Below are 13,313 nucleotides of genomic sequence, written 5' to 3'. Positions count from 1 at the left end.
CTTAAATATACAAACTCCGCTACCGGGGCACCGGACCATGCAAAACGAGTTCGCCCATTGTCACTCAATGTAAAATGTTTGCGAGCCTTGTGCTATCGAATAAAGATCAGTGTCCAGCCTTCGCACACCAACCAATGAGTAGCCAGTGAACAAGACCGGAAATGTAGCAATTTTCTCGCCGCAAAGAATTTTGGGATATCACCGGAAGCAGTGGCTAGGTTTTCGAAGTGTCCTTGCGCACTCCTCGAAATAAACACGTTTGCCAAAATGTACAAGCAACTTATGGTAAGTGTTCAATATTATTTGTTCGAACTTTTCATTGCTAACGTTACTGCAATTACCTGACATCTCAATTAACTAGCTAGCGAGTTACATCAGTGTAGTTGGCTAACTAGCTAGCATTCTTAGGCTGCTAATGCTAGCTCTCACCGGTTAATTTAAAATTTCTTGATAAAATCAAGGTAGACTTCTGATCTAAACATTTTATTGTTTGATTTGCTACTAACGTTAGTAGCAAATCAATCAGGTCGACATAGTAAAAGCGTGCCCCTTAATCTCAACTACAGTGAACAAGTATTTACAGAAGTGAAAAACAGCGAGGGCAAGTGTAGAGGTCGCATAGGGGGCTACTAAAAGTCACAACATGAGAATAGTCACATTTCCTAGTTTTTTTTAACAATACGTATTTATTTGATCTCAAGGTCATAAAGGTACAATCACTATGTATGCAATATCTACATAAATAGTTAGATACATCAGTACCCCAATTCTGATATACCTTCCACCAATCGGTCCCCATCCACACCAGATATTTTTCAGAACTTTTCTTATTGGTCAAAAGACCAGAACTGGGCCACTTTTTTTTAAGTGAAAAACTGACAAGCTCGTGAAAAACAACTGCATCGAAGTAGAGCGTTTGATATGACTGCCTGCAGTTTGGGGCGTGGTATGCGCAGTTTGGGGCGTGACGAACGTTAGACCCGATGACGTGTTTATACGCATGAGTTTCGTTCGCCGACGTTGCCATGACATCGCCTACAAGCGTGATGAGGGATTTAAAAAAAATGTTTTTATCTCACATTTATCAAGACAACAGTCCCGGTCCTCCATACTGCCTCTGATCTGCGGACTCACTAAATACAAATGCTTTGTTTGTAAATTATGTCTGAGTGTTGGAGTGTGCCCCTGGCTATCCGTAAAAAAAAAAAATGAATGGTGCTGTGTGGTTTGCTTAATATATGGTGGAATTATTTATACTTGTACTTAAGTATGAAAAGTCGAAGTAAATTTGAGCAATTACATTTAATTGAGTACCTTTTCCACCACTGAGCAAAAGTAACACCTTTGTAGAGGTCATAGTAATTTCACACCATTTTGTCTCCATATATAATTTTGTCTGCAAGGGGATGGTGGAAATAGATGGTTACAAACCTAAGGGGAGTAGGGAAGAATCTCTCTAAATTCAGCCTTACATGCTGACTTCACCGGGCACGTGGATGGTGATTTTTGTCCATCCACACGAGATGCGATCGGGACACATTGGCTGGAATATCAAAATGAACTCTGAACCAACTATACTGAACAAATCTAAATGCAACTATTTCAAAGATCATATGAGGAAATCAGTCAATTGAAATATTAATTTGCCCCTAATCTATGGATTTCACGACTGGGAATACAGATATGCATCTGTTGGTCACATATACCTTTAAAAAGATGGGCCTCAGGATCTCGTCATGGTATTTCTGTGCATTTAAAATGCAGTTGTGTTTGTTGTCCGTAGCTTATGCCTGCCCATACCACGCAACGCAGCCGGTGAGGTCAGAGTGTTAGGTTATTCAATATCTTCAGAGTTTGTCTGACCAGGTAATTCTTTCCAAAGGCAGTTGCAAGGGGAGAGCATACGATAGCTCTTAACGATGTGGCCATACAGGATTTGGATTCTACGATTGCCCACTCTGGAGTTAGTCATGAGGATGAATCCAAAACATTTTACAAATGTTTGCAGCCCCATAATATTTCTGAAAATTAAGGAGCCCCAAACCCCCTAGTTATTTTGGTTTTTGCAGTATGGCTTTATGGATGTGGCTTTTTATTATTCCATATAAGCTCTGAGCTCATTGTGTCCAGCACCTTTAAAAATAGTTTTGGGTATAGCAATTGGGATACACCGGGAAAATGTAGGAATTCGAGTTGGATTTTTATAAAATGTACTCGACCCATAACTGATATTGGTAGGGTTGACCATTGTGTCAGGTCTTTCTTAGTCATTTCCAATTGCCGCATGAGATTTTCCTTGAGGTATGACGAGGTTGGCTTAGCAGTAATTCCTAAGCATCTAAAATTATCTGTAACAATTTTAAACGGGACATTTAAGAGTAGTATTAGACAGTGGTCTTTTGGGTTCAGTTAACTTTTGCTTTAAATAGTTTGTATCCTGAGATGAAGTAAAAATGTTAAGGACCAGTGGAATGGAAGCAACCGGTTCTAAAATGTCTAAAAGCAAGTCTTCTGCACATACACTGCCTGTTTGTCCTCTTTTCACTCCACTAATATTTTCATTGGACTGGATTGAGATGGCCAGAGGTTCTATCGCAATGGCAAATAGGAGCCTCAAAAGTGGGCACACTAGCCTAGTTCCACGTTTTAGTGAGGAAATGGTGTGATTTGTGGCCATTCATTCTTACTGAAGCACATGGTAAAGCATACAAGGAAATGGAAATGAAATTGCAGCCAAATCCATATTTTCATAACGGTGCAAAGCGGTAATGCCATTTTGTGTTGTTGTATAAGTCCGATGGGAACCCGTCAGGTCCAGGTGACTTATTAGTTTGCCTTGATTTAATAGCTTTTTTTTTTTTTTCATTGCCACTTAGCTCTTTGACAAGTGTCCCTCTATCTCGAGAATCAAGAGTGTGTAATGAGAGTTTATTTTTAATTTTTAAAGAATGATTCAATTAAGGGAGTGTTTCCAATAGATTTTGATATAAATTAATGTTTTTAAACACTCGGTTTATTTCCTTGTCACAGGTGGCCATACCATTACTGTCATTTATTTGTGCAATTGTATGCGATGCGGCTTATCGATGTAGTTGTTGAGCTAGTATTTCACAGGCCTTTTCTACCTGATTCGTAATGTTAATGGGTCATTCTATAAGTAATGGGGACATTGTGTGACATTGGGGTCAATGTTTCTAAATGCTTTGAAACAAAATAAGTGAAATATATACAAATTAACCCGCAACAACATAAGTCTAGGACTATACATCCTCTAAGCAGGGCTCATCTACTGTATCTAGCAGAAGAAGTAGCTATAGGCCACGAGTTGGTCCACATATTACTTCAGTAATCATTGACAAATATTTGTATCTTTTCCTGATCACCTGTTTTTTTCCAGGGTCTTCAGCAGCTGTCCAGACGGACTATCTCCAGTAGTGCCCGCAGACAGGTGGACAACATGGTCAAAGAGAAGCAGAAGCTGTTCCAGGTAAGGCCTGGGGTCGAGGCAAACGGGTGACGATGCAGCCGAAAGTTCCCCTGAAGAGCAGTAGAAATGTGGAACTGAACACCTGTCTCCCGAAGCTGAAATACTGTTTTCAGAAGTTAACAATTCTATCCTGGTTTAGTTTTATTTACCTAATTTGACAGTCAATATGTGTTGAATCTTGTTTGACCAGTAATGGTACGGTAATGCTAAGGTTAAATTTGGCACTTTATTCCCAGGTTCTGGAAACAGAATCTTGTTTCCCCCTTTGTAGCCTGAAAGATAAGTATGTGGTTGCTCATAGGGTTCACTCATAGTTCGGGCTGGACTAACACATTTTTGCATGCAGTATGATATGTAAACAGGCATCAGCCAAAGCAAAATCAGACTTATGATATCGAATGCTTTTCTGATTCTTGTCTAACCTCTATGGTGTCCACAGCTGGCACTCACTCTGCCTTAATCATAGAACTAAAGCAATGACTGCTTCTCTGCAATTTGTTGTTGAAATGCATTTTAGCCTAAGAAATCCCTGACCCTTTTAAGGGCACATGTTTATGGTATGTGTTTCCGTTTGTATTAGGTTCAGTTATAACATCTCCCAAGCAGCACCTTGCTCTCCAAGAAGTAGCTAAAACCCATTTTAGTTGGGGTTATATACAGTGGCTTTCACCCCCTTAGCATTTTTCCTATTTTGTTGCTTTACAACCTGGAATTAAAATAAAAAACATTTGGGGGGGGTGTTGTGTAAAAAAAATTTAACACAGCATGCCTACCACGTTGAAGATGCAAAATATTTTCTGAAACAAACAAGAAATAAGACAAAACTATTCACCTTCAGCTTCTATAAGCTTGGCACATCTAGCCACTGGGGTTTTTGCCCATTCTTCAAGTCAAAACTACTCCAGCTCCTTCAAGGTGGATGGGTTCCTTTTGGTGTACAGTAATCTTTAAGTCGTACCACAAATTCTCAATTGGATTGAGGTCTGGGCCATTCCAAGACATTTTAAATGTTTCCCCTTAAACCACTCGAGTGTTGCTTCAGCAGTATGCTTAGGGTCATTATCCTGCTGGAAGTTGAACCTCCGTCCCAGTCTCAAATCTCTGGAAGACTGAAACAGGTTTCCCTCAGGAATCTCCCTGTATTTAGCACCATCCATCAGTTCTTCAATTCTGGCCAGTATCCCAGTCCCTGCTGATGGAAAAACATGCTTCACTGTGGGGATGGTATTCTCAAGGTGATGAGAGGTGTTGGGTTTGTGCCAGACTTAGCATTTTCCTTGCTGGCCAAAAAGCTCAATTTTAATCTCATCTGACCTTCTTCCATATGTTTAGGGAGGCTCCCACATTCCTTTTGGCGAACACCAAACGTGTTTGCTTATTTTTTTCTTTAAGCAAGGACTTTTCTGGCCATTCTTCCATATAGCCCAGGTCTGTGGAGTGCTTGGCTTAAAGTGGTCCTATGGACAGATACTCCAATCTCCTCTATGGAGCTTCAGGGTTATCTTTGGTCTCTTTGATTAATGCCCTCCTTGCCTGGTCTGAGTTTTGGTGGGCGGCCCTCTCTTGGCAGGTTTGTTGTGGTCTCAAATCAAATCAAAGTTTGTCACGTGCGCCGAATACAACAGGTCCTTAGTGAAGTGCTTACTTACAGGCTCTAACCAATAGTGTAAAAAAGGTATTAGGTGAACAAAAGGTAAGCAAAGAAATAAAACAACAGTAAAAAGACAGGCTATAAAAAGTAGCGAGGCTACATACAGGCACCGGTTAGTCAGGCTGATTGAGGTAGTATGCACATGTAGATATGGTTAAAGTGGCTATGCATATGATGAACAGAGAGTAGCAATAGCGTAAAAGAGGGGGTGGCGGGACACAATCCAGATAGCCTGGTTAGCTAATGTGCGGGAGCACTGGTTGGCCGGCCCAATTGAGGTTGCATGTACATGAATGTATAGTTAGTGACTATGCATATATGATAAAGAGAGTAGCAGCGGTGTAAAAAGAGGGGTTGGGGAGGGGAGACACACAATGCAAATAGTCCAGGTAGCCATTTGATTACCTGTTCAGGAGTCTTATGGCTTTTGGGTAAAGACTGTTGAGAAGCCCTTTTGTCCTAGACTTGGCACTCCGGTACTGCTTGCCATGCGGTAGTAGAGAGAACAGTCTATGACTGGGGTGGCTGGGGTCTTTGACAATTTTTAGGGCCTTCCTCTGACACCACCTGTTGTAGAGGTCCTGGATGGCAGGCAGCTTAGCCTCTGAAGTACTGGGCCGTACACACTACCATCTGTTGTGCCTTGTGCTTAGTGATGAGCATTGAGGGTACTATGGAGTTGAACGCTGAGCTGTAGTCGATGAATAGCATTCTCACATAAGTGTTCCTTTTGTCCAGGTGAGAAAGGGCAGTGTGGAGTGCAATTGAGATTGCATCATCTGTGGATCTGTTTGGGCGGTATGCAAATTGGAGTGGGTCTAGGGTTTCTGGGATAATGGTGTTGATGTGAGCCATTACCAACCTTTCAAAGCACTTCATGGCTACGGACATGAGTGCTACGGGTTTTAGTCATTTAGGCAGGTTGCCTTTGTGTTCTTGGGTACAGGGACTATGGTGGTCTGCTTGAAACATGTTGGTATTACAGACTCAATCAGGGACATGTTGAAAATGTCAGTGAAGACACCTGCCAGTTGGTCAGCACATGCTCACAGTACACGTCCTGGTAATCCGTCTGGCCCCGCAGTCTTATGTATGTTGACCTGTTTAAAGGTCTTACTCATGTCAGCTGCGTGATCACACAGTCGCCCGGAACAGCTGATGCTCTCATGCTTAGCTCTGAGCGAGCATAGAAGCGATTTAGCTCATCTGGTAGGCTGGTGTCACTGGACAGCTCGCGGCTGTGCTTCCCTTTGTAGTCTGTAATAGTTTGCAAGCCCTGCCACATCCATTGAGCATCGGAGCCAGTGTAGTATGATTCAACCTTAGCCCTGTATTGATGCTTTGCTGTTTGATGGTTCGTCGCAGGGCATAGCAGGATTTCTTGTAAGCTTCCGGGTTAGAGTCCCGCACCTTGAAAGCGGCAGCTCTACCCTTTAGCTCAGTGCGAATGTTGCCTGTAATCCATGACTTCTGGTTGGGGTATGTACGTAGAGTCACTGAGGACGACGTCCTCGATGCACTTATTGATAAAGCCAGTGACTGATGTGGTGTACTCCTCAATGCCATCGGAAGAATCCCGGAACATGTTCCAGTCTGTGATAGCAACACAGTCCTGTGGTTTAGCATTTGCTTCATCTGACCACTTTTTTTTATAGACTGAGCCACTGGTGCTTCCTGCTTTAATTTTTGCTTGTTAGCAGGAATCAGGAGGATAGAGTTGTGGTCAGATTTACCAAATGGATGGCGAGGGATAGCTTTGTACGCGTCTCTGTGTGTGGAGTACAGGTGATCTCGAATGTTTTTCCCTCTGGTTGCACATTTAACATGTTGATAGAAATTAGGTAGAACTGATTTAAGTTTCCTGGCATTAAAGTCTCCAACCACTAGAAGTGCTGCCTCTGGGTGAGTGATTTCCTGTTTGCTTATATCCTTATACAGCTGACTGAGTGCGGTCTTAGTGCCAGCATCTGTCTGTGATGGTAATTAAACAGCCACGAAAAGTGTAGCTGAAAACTCTCTAGGCAAGTAGTGGCCTGCAATTTATCACAATATGCTCTACTTCAGGCGAGCAAAATCTAGAGACTTCGATTTCTTGCACCAGCTGTTGTTTACAAATATGCACAGACCACCACCCCTCGTCTTACCGGAGTGTGCTGTTCAATCTTGCCGGTGCAGCGTATATCCCGCTAGTTGAATATCATTCAGCAGCGATTCCATGAAACATAGGATATTACAGTTTTTGATGTCCCGTTGGTAGGATATTCGTGGTCATACCTCGTCTAATTTATTGACCAATGATTTCACGTTTGCGAGTAGTATTGATGGTAACGGCAGCTTTCCCTCTCGCCCGGTCCTGACCAGGCATCCGGCTCTTTGTCCTCTGTATCTGCGTCGCTTCCTCTTGCAAATAACGGGGATGTCGGCCCTGTGGGGTGTTTGGAGAATGTCTTGTGCTTCCTCCTTGTTGTAGAAAAAATCTTCATCTAATCCGAGGTGAGTGAGCTCTGTCCTGATATCCAGAAGCTCTTTTTTGCCCTAAGATACGGTTGAAGAAACATTATGTACAAAATAAGTTACAAATAACGCGAAAACAACCCACATAATAGCACAATTAGTTGGGCGCCCATAAAACTGCTGCCTTTTCTTCCGGCACCATTTTACTGCCACCACCAACAGACCTGTACCCAGGTGCCATATTCTTTCCATTTTTAAAAATAATGGATTTAATGGTGCTCCGTGGGATGTTCAAAGTTTTGGATATTTTTTTATAACCCAACCCTGATCTGTACTTCTCCACAACTTTGTTCCTGACCTGTTTGGAGAGCTCCTTGGTCTTCATGGTGCTGCTTGCTTAGTAGTGTTGCAGTCTCTGGGGCCTATCAGAACAGTTGTTCTGTAATATACTGAGATCATGTGAAACTTAAAGTCCACCTGTGTGCAATCTATTTGACTAATTATGTGACTTCTGAAGGTAATTGGTTGCACCAGATCTTATTTAGGGGCTTCATAGCAAAGGTCAATATATATGCACTCACCACTTTCCTGTTTTTAATTTTCTAGAATTTTTTTAAACAAGTATTTTTTTTCATTTCACTTCACCAATTTGGACTTTTTTGTGTCCATTACATGAAATCCAAATAAAAATCAATTTAAATTACAAGTTGTAATGCAACAAAATAGGAAAAATGCCAAGGGGGATGAATAGTTTTGCAAGGCATTGTATGTCCCACTGAATATTTGGGGCTTTGCCAGGTCTAATTATAGTGCTGTGCTGATGAATGAAATGCATCAACAAACATATTCAGGTGGTGACATTTTTAAAATACCATTGCCACCACCAACAGACCTGTACCCAGGCAGGATCATTTATCTTTTGGTTCATATATGTTGCTTTAAAGGGCTTGTCAGTTTTCTGAATGCCGGATGATAATTTCCTCTTTGTGCAGGCAGATAACGGGATTCCAGTCCATCTGAAGGGAGGAGCCAAGGACGCTATTCTGTACAGGCTAACAATGGCCCTTACAGTCTTTGGTAAGTGCATTAACCTGAAATTGGGTATGTGAAATTGTACAGCCCTGATTTAACCCACCTTGATTGTAAGTGTTTAATGGCATCTTTACGGCAGTTGATCAAGTAATCTTGACTAGAGTCATGTCTAACCACAAACAGTGGGGTCCAATGCCAGTTTCACACACATTTCTTGCTTTGCCTGTTATTTTAAAAATCTTTCCTATCTCTTCACAGGAAGTGGATTTGTCGTGTATGAACTCCTCAATGCAGCCATGCCCAAGAAGGCATGAGTGCCCTTGTCCATGTCCATCCCTACATTAATGTTCTCTGTTGTGCAGATATGTATGATCTGGGAGATTATTTGTCCTGTCAATAATGCCAATATGTTTCATGCCTGGGATCAATATTTATTGATTGTACAATTAATGTACCATAGATAATAAAACAACTACAATATGAAGTCATATCCATGTGTATGTCTTCATTTTAAAATCTCAATACATCTGATGTTGTCATAAACAGACAGCTTTTGAAAAGTAAAAAAATATATATATATATATATACATACACTGCTCAAAAAATAAAGGGAACATTAAAATAACACATCCTAGATCTGAATGAATTAAATATTCTTATTAAATACTTTTTCTTTACATAGTTGAATGTGCTGACAACAAAATCACACAAATTATCAATGGAAATCAAATTGATCAACCCATGGAGGTCTGGATTTGGAGTCACACTCAAAATTAAAGTGGAAAACCACTCTACAGGCTGATCCAACTTTGATGTAATGTCCTTAAAACAAGTCAAAATTAGGCTCAGTAGTGTGTGTGGCCTCCACGTGCCTGTATGACCTCCCTACAACGCCTGGGCATGCTCCTGATGAGGTGGCGGATGGTCTCCTGAGGGATCTCCTCCCAGACCTGGACTAAAGCATCCGCCAACTCCTGGACAGTCTGTGGTGCAATGTGGCGTTGGTGGATGGAGTGAGACATGATGACCCAGATGTGCTCAATTGGATTCAGGTCTGGGGAACGGGCGGGCCAGTCCATAGCATCAATGCCTTCCTCTTGCAGGAACTGCTGACACACTCCAGCCACATGAGGTCTAGCATTGTCTTGCATTAGGAGGAACCCAGGGCCAACCGCACCAGCATATGGTCTCACAAGGGGTCTAAGGATCTCCTCTCGGTACCTAATGGCAGTCAGGCTACCTCTGGCGAGCACATGGAGGGCTGTGCGGCCCCCCCAAAGAAATGCCACCCCACACCATGACTGACCCACCGCCAAACCGGTCATGCTGGAGGATGTTGCAGGCAGCAGAATGTTCTCCACGGCGTCTCCAGACTGTCACATCTGTCACGTGCTCAGTGTGAACCTGCTTTCATCTGTGAAGAGCACAGGACGCCAGTGGCGAATTTGCCAATCTTGGTGTTCTCTGGCAAATGCCAAACGTCCTGCACGGTGTTGGGCTGTAAGCACAAGCCCCACCTGTGGACGTCAGGCCCTCATACCACCCTCATGGAGTCTGTTTCTGACCGTTTGAGCAGACACATGCACATTTGTTGCCTGCTGGAGGTAATTTTGCAGGGCTCTGGCGGTGCTCCTCCTTGCACAAAGGCGGAGGTAGCGGTCCTGCTGCTGGGTTGTTGCCCTCCTACGGCCTCCTCCACGTCTCCTGTTGTACTGGCCTGTCTCCTGGTAGCGCCTCCATGCTCTGGACACTACGCTGACAGACACAGCAAACCTTCTTGGCACATCTCGCATTGTTGTGCCATCCTGGATGAGCTGCACTACCTGAGCCACTTGTGTGGGTTGTAGACTCCGTCTCATGCTACCACTAGAGTGAAAACACCGCCAGCATTCAAAAGTGACCAAAACATCAGCCAGGAAGCATAGGAACTGAGAAGTGGTCTGTGGTTATCACCTGCAGAACCACTCCTTTATTGGGGGTGTCTTGCTAATTGCCTATAATTTCCACCTGTTGTCTATTCCATTTGCACAACAGCATGTGAAATTTATTGTCAATCAGTGTTGCTTCCTAAGTGGACAGTTTGATATGACAATAATGTTTTTAGCTTTGTGCACATGAACCAATAAATTAACTGTTCTATGGGAAAAACCCCTGGGCCTGTAGCCTAGTGGTCACTTCTGCACGTGGATGACTTTCAATGTGCTGTCCTATATGTATGTTCTGCTTTTAAACACAAGAGGGCCTCACTGACCATGAAATGAGTGACATAATCTAGATTTGGTTTAAGGAAACTGGTCTAACCATTTCTACTCCGCGAAGATCCATTCAAAACGTTTACAATGAAAGGCAACACTGCCTCAATAATACCCAAACTGTTCAAGGCTGTTCACATGGCCTACCTGACCTGTAATTACTTAATCAAGCAAAATGGTACTAAAAAAGTAATATGTTTTATTGTTTGTAATTTTCATTAAATGTTGGACTGTTAGTGTGTTTTAACATCGGTGGCTCAACTTGGTTTACTACAATTTTCAATGCGTAAAAGTTGCCTGAGTGAGCACATCTCGAGATCCACAAGAAAATCCACGGATGGATCTTTGGATGGTAAATTCAACAGATTTTTATTGATTGAACAAATACTTCAAATGAAATATAAAAATATAGTTGACACCTTTTTGACCATTATTTATGTATACACTAACGTTCAAAAGTTTACTGTCACTTAGAAATGTCCTTGTTTTTGAAAGAAAAACACATTCTTGTCCATTTAAAATAACATCAAATTGATCAGAAATACAATGTAGACATTGTTAATGTTGTAGATGACTATTGTAGCTGCAATCTGCTATTGCAGCAGATTTTTTTTTAATGGAATATCTACATAGCCGTACAGAGGCCCATTATCAGCAACCGTCACTCCTGTGTTCCAATGACACGTTGTTAGCTAATCCAAGTTTATCATTTTAAAAGGCTAACTGATCATTAGAAAACCCTTTTGCAATTATGTTATTATGAAAACTGTTGATCTGGTTAAAGAAGCAATGAGTATTTGGAGCATCAGCATTTGTGGGTTCGATTACAGGCTCAAAATGGCCAGAAACAAATTACTTTCTTCTGAAACTCGTCAGTCTTTTCTTGTTCTAGGAAATGATGGCTACTCCATGCAAGAAATTGCCAAGAAACTGAGGATCTTGTACAATGCTGTGTACAACTCCCTTCACAGAACAGCGCAAACTGGCTCTAACCAGAATAGAAAGAGGAGTGGGAGTCCCCGGTGTGCAACTGAGCAAGAGGACAAGTACATTAGTGTCTAGTTTGAGATACAGATGCCTCACAAGTCCTCAACTGGTAGCTTTATTAAATAATACCCGCAAATTACCAGTTTCAATGTCAACAGTGAAGAGGTGACTCCGGGATGCTGGCCTTCTAGGCAGAGTTGCAAAAAAAAAGCCATATCTCAAACTAGCCAATAAAAAGAAAAGATTAATATGAGCACAATAACAGATGCTGGACAGAGGAACTCTGCCTAGAAGGCCAGCATCCCGGAGTTGCCTCTTCACAGTTGATAGTCCCACTAAGCGCAAACCAGATTGGATGGCATATCGCTGCAGAATGCTGTGGTAGACATCCTGGTAAAGTGTGCCTTGAATTCTAAATAAATCACTGACGGTGTCACCAGCAAAGCACCATCACACCACCTCCTTTCTTCACGGTGGGAACCACACATGCCGCGATCATCCGTTCACCTACTCTGATTCTCACAAAGACACTGCGGTTGGAACCAAAAATCTAAAATTTAGACATGTCAAATCAAAGGACAGATGTCCACTGGTCTAATTTCCATTGCTCATGTTTCTTGGCCCAAGCAAGTCTTTTCTTCTTATTGGTGTCCTTTAGTTGCAGTTACTTTGCAGCAATTTGACCATTACTTGAACTCTGTGAAGCATTAGTTTGGTCTGCAATTTTCTGAGGCTGGTAACTCTAATGAACTTATCCTCTGCAGTAGATGTAACTCTGGGTCTTCCTTTCATGTGGCGGTCCTCATGAGAGCCAGTTTCATCATAGCGTTTGATGGTTTTTGCGACTGCACTTGAAGAAACTTTCAATGTTCTTGAAATATTCTGCATTGACTGACCTTCATGTCTTAAAGTAATGACGGACTGTCATTTCTCTTTGCTTATTTGAGCTGGTCTTGCCATAATATTGACTTGGTCTTTTACAAAATAGGGCTATCTTCTGAATACCAACCCTACCTTGTCACAACACAATCAAATGCATTAAGAAGGAAAGAAATTCCACAGATTAACTTTTTAAAAGGCTCACCCGTTAATTGAAATGCATTCCAGGTGCCTACCTCATGAAGCTGGTTGAGAGAATGCCAAGAGTGTGCAAAGCTGTCATCAAGGCAAAGTGACAACTTTGAAGAATCTCAAATATAAAATATATTTAGATTTGTTTGACACTTTTTTGGTTACTACATGATTCCATGTGTGTTATTTCATAGTTTTGATGTCTTCACTATTATTCTACAATTGAGAAAATAGTCAAAATAAAAACCCTTGAATGAGTAGGTGTCCAAGCTTTATACTGATGCTGTATATATAGTATGTATGTATGTAAATATATATGTATATATATAGCCTACATGTTAAGTTCCTTAGGGTTGCCCATTAGGCACTTGTAACTCAT

At 41.9% G+C, this 13,313-nt stretch overlaps 1 protein-coding gene across 1 annotated transcript; it reads left to right on the top strand.

Moving 5' to 3' along the window:
• Positions 1-175: 175 nt before the first annotated feature.
• Positions 176-9,114, top strand: LOC135538641 (cytochrome c oxidase subunit 7A2, mitochondrial-like). Its single transcript, XM_064964513.1, has 4 exons — positions 176-285; positions 3,398-3,487; positions 8,585-8,669; positions 8,883-9,114. Exons 1-4 carry the CDS (start codon positions 268-270, stop codon positions 8,936-8,938), a joined length of 249 nt encoding a protein of 82 aa, XP_064820585.1. The 5' UTR covers positions 176-267; the 3' UTR covers positions 8,939-9,114.
• Positions 9,115-13,313: the final 4,199 nt, after the last annotated feature.

The sequence above is a fragment of the Oncorhynchus masou genome, unplaced genomic scaffold (genome assembly GCF_036934945.1).
Source record: "Oncorhynchus masou masou isolate Uvic2021 unplaced genomic scaffold, UVic_Omas_1.1 unplaced_scaffold_1___fragment_2___debris, whole genome shotgun sequence".
Lineage (NCBI taxonomy): Eukaryota > Metazoa > Chordata > Actinopteri > Salmoniformes > Salmonidae > Oncorhynchus > Oncorhynchus masou.
This window is presented reverse-complemented; position numbering and strand designations above follow the sequence as displayed.